The sequence below is a fragment of the Emydura macquarii genome, unplaced genomic scaffold (genome assembly GCF_026122565.2).
Source record: "Emydura macquarii macquarii isolate MOO-44397 ecotype Brisbane River unplaced genomic scaffold, CSIRO-AGI_Emac_v2 contig_3506, whole genome shotgun sequence".
In the NCBI taxonomy this organism is placed as follows: domain Eukaryota; kingdom Metazoa; phylum Chordata; order Testudines; family Chelidae; genus Emydura; species Emydura macquarii.
Genome location: NW_027133643.1, coordinates 6,200,734 through 6,221,869, shown reverse-complemented (window position 1 = coordinate 6,221,869; position 21,136 = coordinate 6,200,734). Strand labels below are relative to the sequence as shown.

General features: G+C 39.5%; 1 protein-coding gene across 2 annotated transcripts in view; it reads left to right on the top strand.

The window, feature by feature from the left end:
- USP24 (ubiquitin specific peptidase 24) overlaps window positions 1–21,136 on the top strand; it is a 91,621-nt gene that overhangs the window by 58,362 nt on the left and 12,123 nt on the right. For both annotated transcript variants that reach the window (XM_067535596.1, XM_067535598.1), the window contains 19 exons: window positions 760–920; window positions 1,819–1,880; window positions 2,697–2,888; window positions 3,789–3,906; window positions 6,830–6,974; window positions 7,469–7,588; window positions 8,095–8,220; window positions 8,454–8,552; window positions 9,828–9,910; window positions 10,864–11,005; window positions 11,443–11,562; window positions 11,981–12,201; window positions 12,960–13,084; window positions 13,524–13,665; window positions 14,014–14,164; window positions 15,293–15,388; window positions 16,156–16,259; window positions 17,363–17,476; window positions 19,812–19,908. In XM_067535596.1, the coding sequence (XP_067391697.1) occupies window positions 760–920; window positions 1,819–1,880; window positions 2,697–2,888; window positions 3,789–3,906; window positions 6,830–6,974; window positions 7,469–7,588; window positions 8,095–8,220; window positions 8,454–8,552; window positions 9,828–9,910; window positions 10,864–11,005; window positions 11,443–11,562; window positions 11,981–12,201; window positions 12,960–13,084; window positions 13,524–13,665; window positions 14,014–14,164; window positions 15,293–15,388; window positions 16,156–16,259; window positions 17,363–17,476; window positions 19,812–19,908 (2,418 nt within the window). The remainder of the gene's footprint in view (window positions 1–759; window positions 921–1,818; window positions 1,881–2,696; window positions 2,889–3,788; window positions 3,907–6,829; window positions 6,975–7,468; window positions 7,589–8,094; window positions 8,221–8,453; window positions 8,553–9,827; window positions 9,911–10,863; window positions 11,006–11,442; window positions 11,563–11,980; window positions 12,202–12,959; window positions 13,085–13,523; window positions 13,666–14,013; window positions 14,165–15,292; window positions 15,389–16,155; window positions 16,260–17,362; window positions 17,477–19,811; window positions 19,909–21,136) is intronic.

Below are 21,136 nucleotides of genomic sequence, written 5' to 3'. Positions count from 1 at the left end.
CTATTTTTATTATTAAATTTCCTAGAATATCTTAAAGAATAAGAGGTGGATAAATGGTATATAGCTATCACATCACCCACCACTTAAAAGCAGCCACCTCTGAAGTGAGACTCACTCAGAACAAGCTTATAACTCCTAAGGGAAGTTTAGTAGGCACAGTGCAGTTACTCCAGTTGGAATTTGGCCAGCACCCCTAGCTCTGAATAGTGTCACAGTGCCTTTAAAGACTACAAGTGATTAGAACCTTGCTTTTACATCTCAGCCAAAAGAAGACACCTTGTCAACCCTCACGTGCTGGGTTAAGTCATTGGCTCAGTTCTGACTGGGCAGGAAGAATGCTCTCTATCGAATTGCCAGCACTTGCTGGTTCTTTAGAGGTGTCTTATTCTAGGATTGACTCAGATCCAATGCTGCTTACTTTTGAGATGTGAAAGGATTACATATGGAATGGGATGCTTTGCAATGACTCCCCTGAAAGGGTCGTCTGCAAGGGCTGAAACAGAGACCTGTGGCTCTAAAAGAATGAGTCTCTACTGCTTAACCTGAAGGACCCAGGGCCGTCAGCTCAGAGGCAGTAGCAAATCTATAAACACCTTGACATGGTATTGCCACCACAGGGGGACAAAGAGTCACACTTTGGGTCCCACAGTCTGTTCGGGTTTTCCCATGTCTAATTTATATTTGTTGTAGGTTTCTACTCTAAGTAAGTGCACCATGGGGAACGTGCAATATAGAGTACTTGCAATGCTCTTGTTTCAGATTCGTCGCGTTGCCTGTGACCAGTTATATACCCTTAGTCAGACAGACACATCAACTCACCCAGATGTACAGAAACCAAACCAGTTTCTCTTAAGTGTCATTCTCACTGCCCAGCTGCCTCTTTGGTCACCAACCAGCATCATGAGAGGAATCAACCAGAGGCAAGTTATATGCATGTTTATTCAGAATGGAAAATTCACAAGTTTTACAAAAAAGTTTTTGCCTTAAGGATCTTCAAAATATATGAAGTCTGAGGAAGATGTAACTTTATGGATAGCAGAACTGAATTCTGGGGTTGTATATCCCTTCCCTCTGACGGCTTACAAAAACAGTCACCTATATCGCACCTGTCAGACTTCTTAAAGTTTCTTGTTTGCAGTAGACTGTGAACATTAGAGTCCAGTTCATTTGTATCTTTGGACATAACCTTCAGATCTTGGTTGCAGCCCCTGTGGCAGGACTACATGCATGGAAGTGCCAGTATGTGCTTCCAGCAACCCAAGGTTTAATGGCAATAATTTTATGCAGGAGAGTCCAGACTGAACGCTAAACAAAGATGTTCGGTTCTTTGACCATTAAGTCTGAACCCATCAGTTGTGACACCAACCTTACATATTCTTTCCATCCCTGCCCATTACATTTTAATTAGACTATAGATATCAATTCCATTGACTTTTTCTGAAGAATACTATTTAGTTGGGAAGCTGAGTTCAACATTAATTTTGAAATGCAAATTCTATGTCCACCCTGGTAGAAAAAGAATACTGTAAGAAGTTGAAGCATCTTATCTTATTTCTATCAACTTTACATGATCATCTAATATGTAGTTTTGTGAGGCGAGGAGAAAAATAGGAATTGTCAGTCCAAAATTCAAAAAGTGGCTGCTATGAAGAAATCTGCTTAGAAGCTACAGTGATGTGCATGTGGAGGCATACATATGTAGATCTAGAACAATCACATGGTTCGGTGAATGGATGCAATACTTTAAAGTCTATGCAAAAGTTACAGATTTTATTTAATATCCTTCTTCCCATTTGTAATTTCTCATATTTGTTTTAGACTCTTATCCCAGTGTACAGAATATTTTGACCTGAGATGCCAGTTATTGGATGATCTCACTTGTAAGTATATGTTACAGGTTAGATTGAGAACTCTAATGTGACATTTATATAGCAACCAGAAATGTTCTAGGCACCTAGGCATATAAGACAAGTCCCTGCCTCCAGAGAGCTTACAATCTAAGTAGACAAGACATTTAGAAGTCGGAGTGGGGGCAACACAAGCTTTTACAGTCATGCTTTTTAAAAAATGGTTCATCCTTCTCAACCCTTATTGTCTGTACCTTGCTCACTACTCATTGTTTGTTTGACCCACTTGTAGATTTTTATTTTCAATTTAAGATTCTCTCCCTTTGTTACAAAATTATCGTTTTCCTATTGCCCCTTATATCCTTCCCGCATCTTGTCATATAGTGACACTTGGCTTTTGACATGGCTACCTCCCTTCAGGCCTGATTTTCAGAGGTACTGAGCACCTGTGGCCCTCGATTCCTTCAGTTTAGGTGCCTAACTGTGAATTTACATTCTTAATTTTAGGTATGCACATTTCAAATGCTCACCTTAAAGATTTCTCACCTTCTTATTTCACCTTTCTCTACCTATGGCTATAGTAGTTATACAATTACATCTTTCATGTGATTAACTTCTCTTTTGACCAATTTATAATGAGCATCAATAAGCTGATGGATGGTGAGCTGCAGTTTCATGAGCTCTTTAATAAGCTGCTTGACTAAATGCCTGCTCTTTATGTGAAATGTAATGTGCTGTATCCATTGTTAATGATGAAAGCTGTGAAACTCTTAAGGTTGTCTATTGGTATTTTAGTTCTCCATGTTTGTAACTTTGATTTTTCTCTGTTTCCTGTTTTTCATGCCATAGCTTCTGAAATGGAGCAGTTGAAGATCAGCCCAGCTGTAATGTTAGAAGATGAGATCACTTGGCTAGATAACTTTGAACCCAACCGCACAGCTGAGTGTGAAACCAGTGAAGCTGACAACATTTTATTAGCAGGACATTTGAGACTCATTAAGACTCTCCTTTCTCTGTGTGGGGCAGAAAAGGAAATGCTTGGTAAGTATCCTTTTGTGTGCCAAAGCACATAAACCAATTTGAGTTTGATCTAATAAAGAGATAGAAGTGTCTTTGGCTATATCTAAACTTACAATGGCATGTAGAGTACAGGCGCTACACACAGCAATGAAAGACAACCTACACCACACATGTCCCTGCAGTGTGTAGCTACATGCCACATGAAAGGGTCTGGCAGCGGGGAACTTTCACTACAGCAAGGAAAGGCTCTGGCAGCAGGATGCTATGCTGCTAAAAAAAAAAAAAAAAAAAAAGCAGTATTGAGGTTGGAGTCACTACTTAGTCGTGTATAATGCACATACAAGGTATGTACCCTTGGGGTTTAGGCATTTAGGGCACTGTACTCACCAAAGTGATGCTTCACCTTCTGCACTGCTGTTTATACCCATGTTAGCTGGGCATGCAATGTCTGTAACTGTAGACAAAACTGTGTAGACAAAAAATTGTAAGTGTAGACAAAACTTTGAGGCCATTTTATATCAGGAGACGGAGTGAGAGGCTACCGGAAAAACTTAACTGAATTAGTAACCATGTTCTTCATTGCATTTTTTGGGGGGTTGGGTTTTTAGTGGATTATTTAAAGACACTTTTCTCTTCCATGGTCAGTGTGGAGGGAATTTATGGAGAATAACTATAGTTTTGTTGCTGCTTCACCACAGCTGCAGCATCATAGGAATTTTGAGCATATTTTCCTTTGATAGTTCATAGTGTCTGATTTGAAATATCAGTAATGAAGAAAATAGAACAGTTCATGCTGCTGCGGAATGGCTAGCATGGTGGCATTCTCAATAGGTGGCTTTCTTGATATGGACAAGCTTTGGCTGTCAATTTGTAGTAATAAGGCAGATATTTAACCAGAGATGTGGATTTGCTTTGTTACAGGTTCATCTTTGATTAAACCGTTATTAGATGATTTCCTCTTCCGAGCATCTAGGATTATCCTGAATAGCAATTCTCCGGCTGGCAGTGCTGCCATCAGTCAGCAGGACTTTCACCCAAAGTAAAGAAAATAATTTGCATTTTTGTTCACACTGTATAAGTTCTTGACTAGCTAGATGGCAGACTGGGACTGTAAGCCATGGGAGTTAGTACAGTGGGTCTACATTCCAGCAATATCTTTGAGTACTTTAATAATCGGTTACTTGTGCATTTGATAAAGGACTGTGCCAAAACTTGCCAATTCCTGTGTGCACTTAAACTCCCACTGTCTCTAAATCCCAAAGGACTTGCCTGTCCATTCTGTAAAGAACTTTATATATAGCAGAGAACTGTACACAGTGGGTATGGTATCTGGACCAAGAGGTAGTGGGGGATCCTCCAGCCTGAAGAATATTCATCACTATAGGGATATAACTGTCCATCTGTGTGTTATTTAGCGAACTTCCAAATTGCTTTATCAATAGAGGTCTCCAAGTGCCTTTAACTTTTGCAGAAATTGGCCCCTGTAAAAGCGAACACTGATCAACACACTTTCACCCTGAGATAGCTGTTTATATTCTAGGGCATCAACAAAATGGAAAAAGAATTAGTGGGTTTTCCTGTCCTGTATTTATAGTTTTCTAGCGCTGTAATATTTGCACTTCTCAAGTGTTAAAAAATAGAAATAACAATCTCTTCCTCTTTCAGAGTATGTCTGCATGGTAAGCAGAACCCTATGTTAGCGGGTCTCCGAGCCTAGAAACTCAGGCTCGTGGGCTCACGCTGCGCTGCTAAAAGTAGCTGTGTTGACATTGCAGCTTGGGCTGGAGCTCAGGCTCAATAGCCTAGCAGCACCATAACACAAGCCCTGTGCGCGTCTGTAGAGCCAGGCTCTGAGACTCGCTTCCTCAGGCTTCTGCTTGCCATGTAGATGTATCCGTAATGTCTGTAGGAGAAATAGCTTAGGTTTTTTAATGTGTGTGTGATGACCGTATTGACAGACAGCCAAATAGAAGAGATGAGTTTTGCATTTAGTTTTGAATGCCAGTTAGGTCTGTGATCATTCTTATTTCTTGTGGTAGTGAGTTGCAGAAGCTAGGTCTAGTTTCTGTGAAAGTCCTGTCTCCTGCATTCGTGAGTCTGTCCATATCAGCCAACAGTTTAATGGTTCTAGAGGTATATAACTGTTGTAAAGGCAAAGGCAGTCTCCTTTTGGCAGGTGCTTTGAATAACAGAGTTTAAATTGGACTTTGCACAATGTGTACTTGATGCATGTGTTGCAGTACAGGAGGCTATTGTATTTTGTACCAGTTGGAGCATTGTGAATGTATGTGGCTTTATTTGTAGCTGAGAGTTACAATAGTGAAGTGTGAAGGTCACAAATGCATGAATCGTTGTGGAAAGAGAGGACATAATCTCATGGCTAATTGCAGATGGAAGAGGGTGTCTTTCGTGTCATGGCTGTTTGGGCAGCCAGTAGCAATAGGATGTCCAGAAGGCCCCAGGGCTGCAGATTGATTTAGTGGTCTTGAGAGTGGATTCCCCTGACAGTGGAGAATGTTAAGGAGGAGGCAAGTTCTTTTCAAGCTCTTGTCTTTAACAATGAGCATCACATCAGCCTTGTCTAAGGTGTGCTTTAGACAGCTTTTGTTCATCCAGATACTGATCTCAACACAGAGAAAACTGGAAGATAGCACTATTTATATTTGATTTAAAGGAGATATAGAGTAGGGTGTCTGTATAATGCTATCATATTCTCTCACCAGCTCTCCCAACGTCATAAAGATGTTGAATAATATGGGGTCGATGATTAAACCTTGTTGGACTGCGCAGATGAGGGCTCTGGAGATGAAGGAATAGTTGCCTAGAGTGATTCTCTAAGTTTGGTCTAAGGACATGAAGCATTTAAGTACTCTTCCGTTTCCCCGCAGCCTTCTGGGTGCAGGACAGGAGTATTTGTTGATCCGGAAGTGTCAAATGCCGCAGAGGGGCCAGCCAGATGAGTATGGATGCATTTCCGTTGCCTATAGGTGGGAGGGGATCCACCAGAGCAAAAAGGTCTGTCTCCGTATCATATACCCTGGCCTGACCCTATGTGACAGGTATCTCAGGATAGTGACAGCTATTAAGCAGTGTTAAAGACTGTTTTGGATTTTTTGGTAGCTTCTTGAGTCCTGTGCTTAGAAAAGGGAGGTTAGATACTAAGCAGTAGTGTGCAAGGTTGCTAGCATTGAGCTGATGGTTTACTTAGTACTGGTTGGATTTCAGCATGTGTTAGGGTGATTCCCCCAACACAAAGGAGATGCTGACTTTCGGATAGTGGGGGTCCAAGGTGTGGGCTCTTACCATCTAAGTGTCAATCATGGGTGGTGACCCTAATTGCCACCAAAGCTTCCATAACAATTGTGAAATTGAATTATCTGACATTATTTCTGGTCCCATGTGTGCTCAGCTAATAGGGTGTTTTGTACCCTTGAACTTAGCTTTCCCAGTAACTGAAGCAGAAATAGAGTCTTTCAAAAAACTGCTTGCTAATAGGTTTCATCTAATTCTTAAATTTACAGTAGTCACTTGGTTTTTGCAGTGTTACATATTTTGGTTTGTCTTGTCTCATCCTTCCATCTTGGGGGCACTTACATACCCCGACACCACTGATTGCAATAAATACTAGGCCTTTTCTCTCTTGGACATCCTTGGTTTTCCTTCTGCCGTGTATTAGCCACAGAAGTCACCACTTGGATGGGAGAAAGTCTTATGTGCAAGACCTTTAGCATAAATGTACCTCTTCCCACAAAATGAGTAGCATTCAGTGGTAATGAAACAGAAAATACAATTCCCACAGCAAGTTGTGAATCAGACTGTCCACAGGTCACTAGTCAACTTGATTTTGTTTTCCTTTGACAGTTATGTGGGTTACACAATCTGACTAACATGACTTGCCAGAATTAAAAACTATGGAACATGACTATCTACTAAATAGATCCCACTTACGGTTTTCTTTCTAGGTGCAGTACTGTGGATAGCCGATTAGCAGCTTATGAAGTGCTAGTGATGTTGGCTGATAGCTCACCTTCCAATCTTCAGCTTATTACAAAAGAGCTGCTTTCTATGCACCATCAGCCTGACCCTGCACTTACCAAGGAGTTTGATGTAAGTCAGATGCCACGATGCAATTCAAATTATTCAGTGTGATTTGAAATACTGTTTTTAGCCACTTATCTGTTCTAACCACAATGTTCCAAGGCCTTCATCTTAAAGTGATGATAATCCAATCCGAATTAATGCATACCTATTGATCTTTCCCAAGAGCAAGCACACTTTTGAGTGTCTTGGGCAATTGTCATCTTGACAAATAAAATTATGGCCTAAAAATCTGACTGGTTTGATTTAAGTTACACAACTTTGTAGACTGTTCTTAAGTATCTTATATTCAATATTGGGTATATAGCCAAATACAAAAATGTATGTGCATCGCGCTCTCAAATTTGACCCAGATACTCAGTGAAATGTCTGAAAATGTTGTTTAACAGCCAGCATACATTTTTATAACGCACTATATTATAATAATAATATGATTTACAAGCTATTGGAATCCATACTTTCCATGATCCATTGGTACAGAGAAATGTCAATTTTCCCCTTAGTATCTTCCACCTGTGGATAGTCGATCCACTTCAGGATTTGTGGGGTTGAAGAACGGTGGTGCTACTTGTTACATGAATGCAGTCTTCCAGCAGCTATACATGCAGCCAGGACTCCCTGAGGTAACTGCAAATTTTAATTTCTGACAAATGTTTTCTGCCAAGCCATATTTTGATTTTTACAGTAAATCAGAGCTGAGTAAAGGAAAGCATTTTTGGTCAAATATTTGCTGAATATGGCAAAATTAGTCAGATTATTTTAGAAATATTGTTCAGTCAGCTCTACTATAAATTCATTTAAGTCCAAAATAGATTTCTGTGATCTATTAAAAACTTGGAATGTGTGAAATATGCTGAAAGGCTCAGGACATGCAAATTCTTAAGAGAAATGATAGGTTACAGTATCAAAATCAGTTCTTAACCAGGAATTTTTTTAATAGATCTATTGTCTAGCACTGCAATTTTTATATAAAATGTTAGTTTTCACAAACTCAGTTTTGTCTTCTAGGAACTCTTGTGCCCAGTTCAAACACACAATAGTAACGGAATTACTGATTTAAACTCTTATGTGATATTTTTGCAAATAAGTCATGTTACAGATGGTTATTTTTTCTATCTTTTCCCCCTAGGCATTGCTTTCAATTGACGATGATATGGACAATCCAGATGACAGTGTATTCTATCAAGTCCAATCTCTCTTTGGCCATTTGATGGAAAGCAAATTGCAGTATTATGTACCTGAGAACTTTTGGAAGGTATCATTTCCATTTTGTTCAGCCTATATAACTTTCCTAGTTAGTTAATATGTGGGACTTGGATTCAGACATGGTGAAACATGTCTATTTATGACTCTTACTAATAGTTAAAAATCTGTCTGGTCTTAAACTAACAAATGCACTTTTTACAGTATGTAGAAGCCATAAACATGTACTTTTCACTTTTTACAGTGGTGGGTGTATGAAACTGGTAATCTTTTTGGTTTTTATAGATCTTCAAGATGTGGAATAAGGAACTTTATGTTCGAGAGCAACAAGATGCTTATGAATTCTTTACTAGTCTTATAGATCAGATGGATGAATACCTCAAGGTAGAAGTGTGGAGGGGTTTCTGTTGTGTTTCTGGTGGGGCTTTTTGTTCCTGCACCTTTGGAAAGTAAGGCAGTAAAAAGTACTATGTAGTTCTTAACAATTTTAGTAAAGTGCAACAAAATCTTACTAATATTTAATCATAACATATTACAGAAGTTTAAAATGAACTGTAGTTTTGCCCTGTTGATCTTCCGCCCTGCATACCTCTTGACCTTGTATGTTGGATAGGGTTTTGGGGAATGTGGTTTTAATAGACTCTGAGAAGTTCACAGCTTGTGGCTTTAGCACCTTAAATCTGCTAAACTGGTTTATTTGTGTAATTTCCCTGTGGTGTTGGGGATTCTGGCACCTTCCCACACCCAAAAAAGCTCCCCCCCTTCTTTCTCGCCCCACGTGTGGCTTCTTGCCTCCCATTCACTCAGTCGTGGGAAGAGACCTACTTTGAGGGAAGCTTTGTAAAGCAGACTTAAAGAGCAGTTTCTGGTCTACTAAATGGCCCATCTTATTATGTTCCGGTAGCCAAAAAGTACCAGGCCTCTTTAAACCAACTCTTCCTATCTGGGTGTGGAGAACTCTCAGCCATAGTTGCATTGGAGCCATAGAATATGCAGGAACGACTTTAATTCCATCCATAAACTCACCTCTTTCCCCCCCTTCAAAAACATCCTTCTTCATTCAGCTAAACAGATAACACAAACCTGGAATTTCTAGGCAATTGCAGTTGAAAAAACAAAAATGAACCTGTAAAATCAACCTGATTTTTTTTTTTTAATTTTAAACCCTCACTTCCCAACTGCCTGTTGCTATTTGCCTTAAACTTTCCTGAAAAATTCTAGTGTGGCATGAACTAATACATGCTGCATTTCAGGAGGATTGATTTAGCTTGGGCAAAGTAAGGTTTGGAGGGAGAGTGATGAAATGGGGTTAAAATAGAAGACGCTTTCTAATCTTAACTTTAGACTGGCTTGCTTTTCAAAGTTTGGGGACATGCATGTTGGTGATATAGTTTGTTTAAAACCCTAAAATCAAGGGGGGGGTTCTATATGTAGAACACAGTATGTGTGTGCGTATATATGTAGTACTCTGAATGCAGGGTGGGGTAAGCTAACATGATAACTTATTTTCTGCAGTTTCTGCTTTTGTACTTTCGAACCTTAACAGTGCATTAGCACACTTTTTTATGTAATAGATTAAATTGGAACTAAATTCAGGACACTGCTCTTTGTACATTACAGAAATATCCAACTGATACTTTAACTTTCTATCTTCAACAGAAAATAGGACGAGACCAAATATTTAAGAATACTTTTCAGGGCATCTTCTCGGATCAGAAGATCTGTAAGGACTGTCCTCACCGGTAAGTAAGTAGGCAGTGTGAGGAGTCAGTACATCATGGAGTGCGCTTCTGTCAAGACAGTTGTAGTGCGTTGGTTAAATTAATAGATGTGGGAGGAGGAATACACTTTCAACTCAATTGTAATCTTAGTTTTGTAAATCCCTTTAATGTTCACTGATCATTTGCCCCATATAATATAATTTCCTAAGCCTGTGTCCTATTGGCTCAGAATTTAGGACCACTTTTCCTTCAGCCCAAGCTTATTCCTTCCATGTTCTTGTTTAAAAGGGCTCATATATTAATGTTTGGTGATCAGAGTTTGGAACCTTCTCACCTAGTTGTACAATATCATGTGATATCTCCAGTTGTTAAAAAGTAGAGCAGAATGCCACTTCGTGTACAGTTGATGACTAAAATGCTTCCAGCACCATATCTGTTACAGGAGAAATGTAACAGTCCCAAACTAAAATTCTAAGGCTTTTATAATTCCTTATGTCGGTCATCAAATATTTACTAATTAGTGGCTCCAAAATAGAAGCTAAAAACGAGAGCAGGAAGCCTATAACCATTTGATGGCTGCTTTTAACGGATCAAATAGAAAATAATTCTAAGTCATGGTTCTCTTGTAAGGTCAGTTAGGTGAAAGAAAATAATCTTAATCAGCAGCTGAACTCTCAACAAAAGTGAAGAAAGCACTAGCCAGAAACTGTAACTACTTTCAGAGTTGATCCTGTTTTAGTAAGTTATACTTTCCAGAGGTAGCTATTTATCTTTACAAAAACGGATCTGTAGATAGTTACTTGTCTATGGTCACTTAGCAAGCCAGTAGCAAAGCGGGGAATAAATCTCATATTTCTTAATTCCCAGACCTTTGTTCTAACCATTAAAGATTCTACGTAGGAGCATATGTCTAAAATAGATAGGTTTTGCTTCATTCTCTAATATTTTAATGTTTTTTTCCCTCTGGAATCTAGATATGAGCGTGAGGAAGCCTTCATGGCACTCAATTTAGGAGTCACTTCATGTCAAAGTCTGGAAATTTCATTGGATCAGTTTGTTAGAGGAGAAGTTCTGGAGGGAAGTAATGCATACTACTGTGAGAAATGCAAAGAAAAGGTATTGTATTTCTGGAAAGAGAGACTAAAATGCAAGCTAAAACTTAGTAATTCCTTGTTTTCCACATGGATATAGGAAGAAAGATTTCATATTAGAGAGCAATATCTTTCATTCATGATCACAAGATTAAATCCAAATATGTAGCCTGAACCAAACATCAAATTCCATCTCTTATGGCTTGAGTTTTGTATATCGTGAACACTCAGATCAGCAACTGGATAGTGTAAGATGTTTTTTGCTAAAGGTGTAAACCCACTCTGCGTAGGTTCTAGACACATAGATCATTGCTTGTGTGTGTGTGTATTCCTAACTTCCATCTGGCACATTTGTGTATTATTTTGGGACATTATTCTTTAAAAATCATTTAGGCTAGATGGGAATCATACAATATTTTGTAATTAGTATCTAGACAGAGATGACTTTCTTCTCTCTTTAAGAGGACTACAGTGAAGCGCACATGCATTAAAGCTCTACCCAGTGTGTTGGTGATCCACCTGATGAGATTTGGATTTGATTGGGAGAGTGGACGTTCCATTAAATATGATGAACAGATAAGGGTAAGAGAACTCCTCCATGTTCCTCACCCAACCCCTGGGCTCCTCTGAATTCCCATTTTTCCCTTCATCCGCTTCCACAAAAAAAGCATTTTTTCAGAGACCATTGTGCAGTGATCTTCTCTGCAGTAATAATGTTTGAATGTAGCTCCCTGTGGAGCCTTTTAAGGGCTGAGTCTGTTGTCTCCACTTTATTCCCAAGTCCTTGATGGCCTGGAAAGCAAGAGCAAAAACCTGCTTAAAGAAATGTTGGATAACTTCTACATTGTAGGGATAATAGGCTAAAGCGCAGCGCTCTCATTAGATCTTTCCAGTGTATAAGGCATTGTGAGTAAGTCTTTATATTTTTCTACAGTTACACTAAGCTGGTAACATATCAGATAGTGTCTTAGTTTAATCCAAGCTGTTTGCTTTTAAACAGTTTCCCTGGATGTTGAACATGGAACCCTATACTGTGTCAGGAATGGCTCGCCAAGATTCCTCTTCCGAAGTTGGTGACAATGGGAGAAATACGGATCAAGGAGGTGGAGGATCCCCACGAAAAAAAGTTGCCCCTACAGAAAACTACGAGCTTGTTGGTGTGATTGTGCACAGTGGCCAAGCGCATGCAGGGCACTATTATTCCTTTATAAAGGACAGGAGGTAACGAATGACACTGATCACACACGTTAGTGGGTATGACCAGAGCAACTGGGTCGGAAGATGACTTGTTTTAAAAGGAACAGCCCAGGTTCCTTGTTAAACGTAGTGAGTCCTTTAAAGCTACCAACAAGACGCGAGCTACTGAAAAAACGTAAGCGCTTCTGGAAAAAGTTGCAAATCTAGTGTGAACTAAGGTCCAATCCTGTAAGCTACCCCGGTTTATGTCATTGGGTAAGTCTACGCTGCATCTCAGAGTGAGCCGCCCAACCTGGGTAGACAGATTTATGCTAGTGAACTAAAAATCGCTGTGTAGACACTGCTTTGACATTACAGCTAGGGCTTTCAGGCCTCTGGTGGAGACAGGGACTGATCTCTAGCCCAGGTGGCAGCATCTATACAGCTATTTTTAGCGTGCTCAGTTGAGCCCTGCTATCTCACAGGTCTGTCTACCCAAGCTGGAAGGCTATGTCCCAGATGCAGTGTAAACATACCCATTAGGGTTCAGTGCAGGCTTGCAAGATTGGGGCCTTCTGTGATATTTGAACATTCGATGACATGTTTCATTCTCTTGGATTTCAAATCACACCTTTCTCATTAAACTATTTTCTTTTGCAACTTTAAGAATTGTTTTAAGCCCTTCTTGTTCACCATCAAAGCAGGCCCAATCTCAGGAATTTCATTTCTAGAGAACTTTTTTTAGTTTTAGGCACTCAAACTGAGCTTGTAACTTTGTACCTGTCTGTTGTGTTTGACCATAGGGGATGTGGAAAAGGAAAATGGTATAAATTCAATGACACTGTGGTTGAAGAATTTGAGTTAACAGATGAAACCCTGGAATATGAATGTTTTGGTGGGGAGTATAGACCAAAAGTATATGATCAATGTAAGTATTAATAAAGGTTTAATGAATAGTGGCTTTGTTTCATACTAATTCACTGCAGATTTAGAATTAAGTAAATTTCATCCAAACATATTAGGAGTTGTTATTTTGGATTAACATTTTGACTCAGCGTGACTAGAATTAGAATGGCTTCAGTTACATTTTGACTAGGAAACCCTCCTCAGCAACTTTTCATAAAGTTTCCCACATTACTAAGGAATGTGTTAACTGCTTGTAGAGATGGTTGAATAATACTTACTGAACCAACCACCCTGCAGCCCTCACCGTGTGTGCACCAGAGCACATGGAGTAAAATGGGTTAAAATTACTTTATATATCTTACCTTTTGCATTAATTGTCCATTGAGTTTTGTTTCCCTTGTAGGGATTATAAAGCTAATTATACCTACAGAGACTGACCGAAACATCATTTTTCCTTAAAGCTAACCCTTATCCCGACGTGCGCCGGCGGTACTGGAATGCCTACATGCTGTTTTACCAGAGAGTCTCTGATCAGAACTCTCCAGTCTTACCAAAGAAAAGTCGAGTCAGCGTTGTACGGCAAGAAGCTGAGGATCTCTCGCTGTAAGTTTATCGTCCTGTCTTCCTAGGTATTTCTGATGCCATGATATCTAGACACTATAGACAAAACTAAGAATAGAATAATTCCTGTCTGCCAAAGGAGCATGCTGTCTGCCCATCTTTTTAAACCATTTAATGAGTACTTCTTTATTGCTTCCATGAGTAACTTTGCATGCTCCCACCTCTGTTGAAGTGAGAGGTCTGACACTGACTGCAACAGCCTCCAAAATATATTTAGATAAGGATCAAAACACTTTATTAAGATGACATTTTCCTGTTGGTATATTGAAATTTGCATTGCAAGATTATCTCAGGATTCAATTATCAGCATTAAACTTGTCTGTCTCTTAGATCTGCTCCATCTTCACCAGAAATTTCACCCCAGTCATCACCTCGACCACACAGACCCAACAGTGACCGTCTCTCCATCTTGACTAAGCTGGTCAGAAAAGGAGAGAAGAAAGGACTCTTTGTAGAGAAAATGCCTGTACGAATATATCAGGTAAAGCACTCCAAAATAGTGACTGAATGCAGCTTGTGTCAATGTATTCTTAGGCATGTCAGGTGAAATACATTGGTTTGTAGCAGACCCTAATGTAGAAGTAGATTTGTTAAAAACAAAACTAGATTAAAGGTGGAAAATATTTCAGAACTGTTTTACCTGTTCCTACAGCCATCAAGCCAATTTTAATAACTAATTATATAGCACTGTACTTTACCATATCATTCAAAACCAGATTGACAGATTCCCTGCCTTGAAGAATTTCTAGTTTAAACAATCTAACTGAACATAGCAATTCATGTACAATGAGGGAGAGTGAAGAGATTATTGATGTGAACAGGAAGGATGGAGTCCTTGAAGTGAGTGTGAAGAAAAATAGAGAAGGTATTTGGTAGATAAATGGGAATTGTAACTAGCTGTTTTTGTTTTTTGAATAAAGTGTGAGAGCAGTAAGGTGAGGGGAATGGAGAAACCAAAAGGAGGAGGAGGAGACAAGATCACATACACAAATGTTACCTCTGACTATGTAGAGCCTTGAAGTTGGCTTGGTAAGATTGGCAGCCATTGTAGGGAGGATTGGTGACATAGATGAAGCGGTGGGAGTACAGGAGGATTTACAGTGCAGTATGCCATTAAAACATTTAGTCACAGAAACCAAAATTTGTTTTAAACTTATTCTGAGGTTTCTTCAAGGAACCTTTCTCGGGGGAAACTGCATGCGTGCACTTTATCGTGATTGTTCGTTTCACCTGCTAATTCTTAAGTTCCAAGAGCTTGTTTAGCACACGCTATTGATCCTAAGCTTTCAGTTTCTTGACATGTAGTCTCATAACATTCCTAAATACAAAAAAACTGTCTTTTGCTGGGTAAGTGGGTAAATTATTCTCACTCTGCCAGTGCGATTCTTGCCATATTTTGGGAGGAAATAATTGCCTTTATGGAAGTCTCCAGTACTAACTTTCCCTAGAGCAATACAATGAGTTCAGAGCACAAACAAGTTAAGTGTGTGACTTGTTTGCCAAACACTGCAGATCCTTCATGAGTAGGTAGGATTGGAATCTTAATGTGAGCACTGTAACCTGGGTTTCTTGCCTTCCGTTACTAACAATAACTACTTTTCCTCTATAGATGGTGAGAGATGAAAATCTGAAATTTATGAAGAATAGAGATGTGTACAGCAGTGACTATTTCAGTTTTGTTCTGTCGTTAGCCTCTCTGAATGCCGTAAGTTGCAGGATTTTAATTCTTTGGTGCTATAATATTGGATGGGAGGGCACACGCAAGGCTGTTTGGGACCCAGTCAGAAGAAAGGCAGCCGGGTGGATTAATGGAATTTCTGTTTAAACTCACTCAGTATCTCCAATTATGGTTCCCAGTGAGTGCATCTGGTTAAAACTGACGCTGTTTTCCTGTTCCTGATCATGGAAACAGTTGTCCTTGGTCTGCAGTGAAATGTACAGAATTATTTAAATTTTTGTAATTAAAAAATGATATGATGGGGGTGTAAGTTGCTATGCTCTGACTGGATAGCATTTCCTTTCTCTATGAAGGGAGGATCACAACTGATATTTGACACCTTCATATCATTCTTTTTCCAGTTGTTGAAGTTTTGTGTAAAACAACGCTTCCAATTTTAAAGGGACATTATTTGCATGCCCACCAGCTTTGATAGATGCACTCTCGGGAGTCCTACAGTTCATATAGTTCTGTCTACTCACAATAATGGAGCACTAAACAAACTAGCATCCTGCATTTGGTGGGTTCTTGAGCAAGTTAATTCATGTTTTAACAAAGGTATAGCCCTAGTTTAAATTGCTGTTGTGTTCTGAGCTGGAGATTCTTCATTTTAATGTTGGTAAAATTTGGGGCCTGCCAGTCTTCAAATGAAGCAAAAAGTTTAAAGTTAAAGCTATGTTTACTGATTCTTTCTTTACAAATATGAACAGAAAAGTGGTACTGCTGGACTAGAGTGAATGTGTTGTCTCTTCCAGACTAAGCTAAAACACCCCTATTACCCGTGTATGGCAAAGGTGAGCTTACAGCTAGCGGTCCAGTTCCTCTTCCAAAACTATCTACGAACCAAGAAAAAACTCAGGTGAAGATTCATTTTAGAGCCCTATGGGCATATCTGATAAGATTTGCTGACTTGTAAATCCTGTAACTTTTTGAAACATTGCATTTAAACCTCTTGACTCCACAAATGCTGTTGATATTCACTAGCACAGCAATGCTCTCCAACTCTGAGATTCCAAATACAAATGGAATTTTGCCCAACACAAGAAAATCCAGGGAGGGAAACTTGACAACTTATTTCTACTGCATTTGTCTGTTTCTATAACATTGTTATGCGGGGTAGAAAGAACTATAAAGGATTTAAATACAAGGAAATGGTCAAAGCTTTAATTAGTGTGTATTCTGAATTGAGAAATAAAACCTCTAAATCCTGGTCTTTTATGAACACAAGTAAATTCTTAGTTTTAAATAAATACTTATTTTCTGAATATTGCGGTCTATAACTAATGTTGGAACCCACTCTTTGGATTTCAGTGTAAGAATGGCTTGGCTGGATTTGAGAGAGTAAAATGTGATGCCTGATTTTTTTTCTTTAAGTGCTATCTGATATGTCTTCAGTTCAAATTAAGACATGGGTCCTTTATACTCTATAGCAGCGGTTCTCAACCTTTTTTCCCCCCGAGTACCACTCGGGGAAAAAAGGAAGGGGGGACTTGCGGCGGCGGCGGGCCGGGACTTTCGGCAGCGGCGGGGTTTCGCAGCGGGCTCCATGGCGAGAACACTGCCCTCCGCCAAAACCCTTCCGCCGTTTCCCCTCTTCGGCGGCACAGTTTCGTGAGGGTGGGAGGGAGGGCCCTTCCGGTGTGGCGGATTCGGCGGCGCGGTACGCGTACCACCCAGCCTTCTTCGGCGTACCACCGGTTGAGAACCGCTGCTCTATAGACAGGTGAAACAAAGAGAGAGGGTCTGAGTTACTGTAACTTCTTAAATTCTTAAGATATTATTCAGTGGTGGAAGCAATAGCTCTCCAGAAAAAGGAACCAAACCATTCCCCTTTGATTGACCAGTCAGGTCCTGCTGTCCTGAACTACCTCTAGAAATGCCAGATCTTGATTATCAGAGAAGAAAAAGTCAGATCCGAAATTTTGCTGTTTTACTGATACTGCTGTCTCTGCTTCATTAAAGGGTTGATACAGAAGAATGGATTGCCACCATTGATGCATTGCTTTCTAAAAGTTTTGAGGCTTGTCAGTGGCTAGTTGAATATTTGGTGGGGTCAGAGGGACGAGAGCTTGTAAAGTAAGTACCAGATCCTCTCTCAAATCACTATAAGTAACATTTCATAAAGATGTGGTTTGTCTCATACTCATAAAGTAGAAGAACTGTTCAGTGTCTTCCATATCCCTTAGTCAGATATTTTGAAATAGTATTTGTCATTATCTAATTAATTTTTCTTGAAGAAGCCAGTAAGTATAATAAAATAGTTAAATGGAGAAACACATTTTAATGTAGTTTTAGTGGTTGCTTTGAAATGCGTCTTGAAGAGCTTATGTGTGGCTCTTGGCTAGTTTGTGCTACAAGAGAAAAGGAAAACAAATGTATTTAACAAGATTGTTGCAGGTATTCTCAGTTTTGTTTCTCTTACAAAGATGTTGAAAGTAGAGCATATTCTTCAAATAAGTTCATCCACCCACTGACTCTTCTACAGTGAAGGGTTCCCAACTTTTTTGCGTGAAAGCCCCACTAGTTAACACTAGGTAAAACACATGCCCCACCCCACCCCCTCACCGGCCATAAACACACATGACCCCTATAAACACACATAATGCTAATAATAATAACACTAAATTACATAAATAATAATAATAAATGACTCTTACCTAAGTAAGGAGCTAAGCCTTCCTTGGCACAGCTGCCACCACACGCCCCGTGTGGCCCCACTTCTTCCATCCCTCATGGACTGAGTGTAATGGAGGCAGGCCTCTCGCAGGTTGGCTGGGGCTGCTCCAGACCACTGCCGGCACGGGGCTGCTCCTCTCTGGCCAGTCGCCTGGCCAGTTGCTCCTCCGCTCCGTCCTTGATGCTACTGCGCCCGGCATGGAGCTCGGGGGGCTAAATGACCTCAATATTACTGAAGCCTCATGGACCCCCTGTAATCTTTGGCACACAGAAGGAGATCCCGCCCCCCCAGGTTGGGAACCGTTGCTCTAGATAAACGATTTAATGGTTCAAGTTGCTCAAAAGGACGTTATCAAACAGCTTTTATTGTACTTAATAGAAGGGGGAGGTAATTTGTGCTCAGGAAACAAACCCCTGTGAAATATGCAATTGAGGTCTTATTTCAGAATGCCTTTCATTGAGAATTCTCAAATTATTTTTCAAGTCTCATCTATTTATGAAGTGGTTGTTTACAAAAGCTCTTCAGCCTAGTTTATTTTTTACTTAAAGGCATTTACATTGAATCCTCCTTGCAGATTGTTGGTTTTATCTTGCACGATTCCAAGGTTTCAGTGGGGATTTGTACAGCAACTCTTTTGAACATAATAAATCCAGGTCATTGCTGGTAGCTATTACAGTTTAAACGATTGGAGAGCTCAAAGCTTAATACTGGCTTCTTTTAGGATTATAAGAAAATTTCATTTTCCATCCAAGCCCTTTTTAATTTTTTAGCGCATATTCCAAGGTATTAGAATGATTCTTGATCTAAGTTTAAGCATTTTCTAAATTGTATTAAATATTTAGATGCTAAATCGTAATTATTTTGAGGGAATAACTCTTCAGCTATCATGCTGTATTTCCATTGGTCACCTGATCATTGTAGTATATTTCTAGCTAACTGGCAATAATAGTCACTAGTTGAGGCAAGGAAATTCAAGGTTGACGTTCCTTCCAAAACTTTAGTTGGTGTGAGAGAACCCCTAACTTTGAATGGCTTTTTGGGTTTTTTTTGTATCAAACTCACTAGTGTTTAAACAGTGTTCTCTGAATGCTTTGGGGTATTTTGGATTTCATATTGGGAAGTAAGTTTGCTGGTTCTTGTTCAAAAAAGGAAATATATAGTGTTTAGGCATTTCCAAGGTACCTATCATGTAATCTAAGATGAAAAATGTTGGAGAGGAGATGGAAGGAGATGGTGTTGGTAGTTATGCTGTTATGAAATTGCCTCTTGGATTTTTTTATTGATAAAGAAGATTGCATGGTAATCATGACATGTATAATATCATCCATTGGTCAGGGCCATTTGGTGGGGAAAGTGTGCCAGCTCTGAGAAGCTAAGGCAAGATCCCATTTAATCACTTCTTAGTGGCCAAGAACATCTGTGTTGCTTCAGACTGTCAATTACTGAATGCTCAGAATCTACTTTGCTACCCTACTGTATGCTGTGTATAAAACTGCTGATTGAGGAATGTCGATGTCTCTTATGTCTCTTATGAATTGTACTCTTTAGTTTGTCTTTTAAAGTGATCAAATGCAGTTTCGCTGCTCTAAAAACAAAAACAAAAAAACACTGGAAATTGCAATAGTAGCAAGCAGGAACACGAGACGCAACCCTTGTCCTTTTACGTAACAAATGCCGAACTTCAACATGAAGTGGTAGTGTAGACAAACCAAAGATTCTTTGTGCATTTTTCAGGACTTTCCTGCTGGAGTGCAGTGTAAGAGAGGTGCGAGTTGCTGTAGCCACCATTCTTGAAAAAACTCTAGACGGTGCCTTGCTTTATCAGGATAAGGTCAGTGATATTTTATTCTGAATTAGTGTATTGATTCTTGTAGTGTTATAGCTGTCATTATATTGCCAGAAAATGCCATGCACCTCTGTTAGTGACCAAAGTAGAAGGCTTTAAAAACCTCATTCTCAGTAGTTCTTCAGTTCTTGAATCTCTTTATGCTCATATCCTCTAGCCATGGTAATGCGGTGTACACCAGTTTTGGAATCCCAAATTGTGTATTATAAATGTCTGGTACACATTGTGGGATCTCAATCTACACATAAATAGCAGTTAAATTTGCCGGGGAATGACATGTACCTTACTTTTAAGGGCTGAAGTTTAGTTAAAACAAAAGATTTCCTATAAAAATATATAAATAACATTCTAATTTGTTGTCTCAAAGAGAAGCTGACACCACAGAAAATTTTGAAAAGCATTGCTTGGAAACCATTCTTTGCCATGTTTTGGTTTATTCTCTTTTGGTATTACCAAGACTGATTCACAAATTTAGAATCTGAGGACCTGCAACTGCTTCTCCTTCCTTATCTGACGTCAGAAATTTCTGACATCAGCATAGTACACTGGAGTGAATGTAGATCAGTGGTGATTAGAGGATTCACTTCAGGTGAGGAAGCCTCAGTAAGGGAGCTTTTTGGCAACGTTCCTGCTTACATGCAATTGTCCCTCATAATGCCACAAAAGGGGAAACCACAAGAAAATGTGAAACACGGAGTAGTTTTTAAAAAGTGTTTTTTCCAGGTGGGGCAGGTGAATTTAGACCTACTCTCATGCAGTTGTCTCTTGTAAGAGAAATTGAGAAAATATGATCACTGTTCTGTGCTGCTAATATATTTCCATGCATTGCTAGTGAGCTTTTAAATTAGTCTTAATTGCCAGACTACAGTTCACAGTTGGAATTAATTTCCTAACTTCGTATATTGACTTTTTCAATGACTGCTTCTGTGTGATGTGTTAGGAGAACTCGTGCATGGGGAGGAAGACATTCTCGCCCCTTAGGCCACTGTTTAGGAACTTGTCTAATTAAGCCTTTAAGGAAAGACTGCTAAATGGCCCAGTGAGACAAAGCTGGCCAGATTCCATTTCTCTGAGCAAGTTCTGCTGAATAGTAATACTTGACATTCATTTTTATAATGTACATAATATTACTGTCTGGAAGGGGAAAACAGGTTTTGACTGTGCTTCATCTGTGATTGTGATTGTCTGTGATTCTTTCTCGTCGCAATAAGTA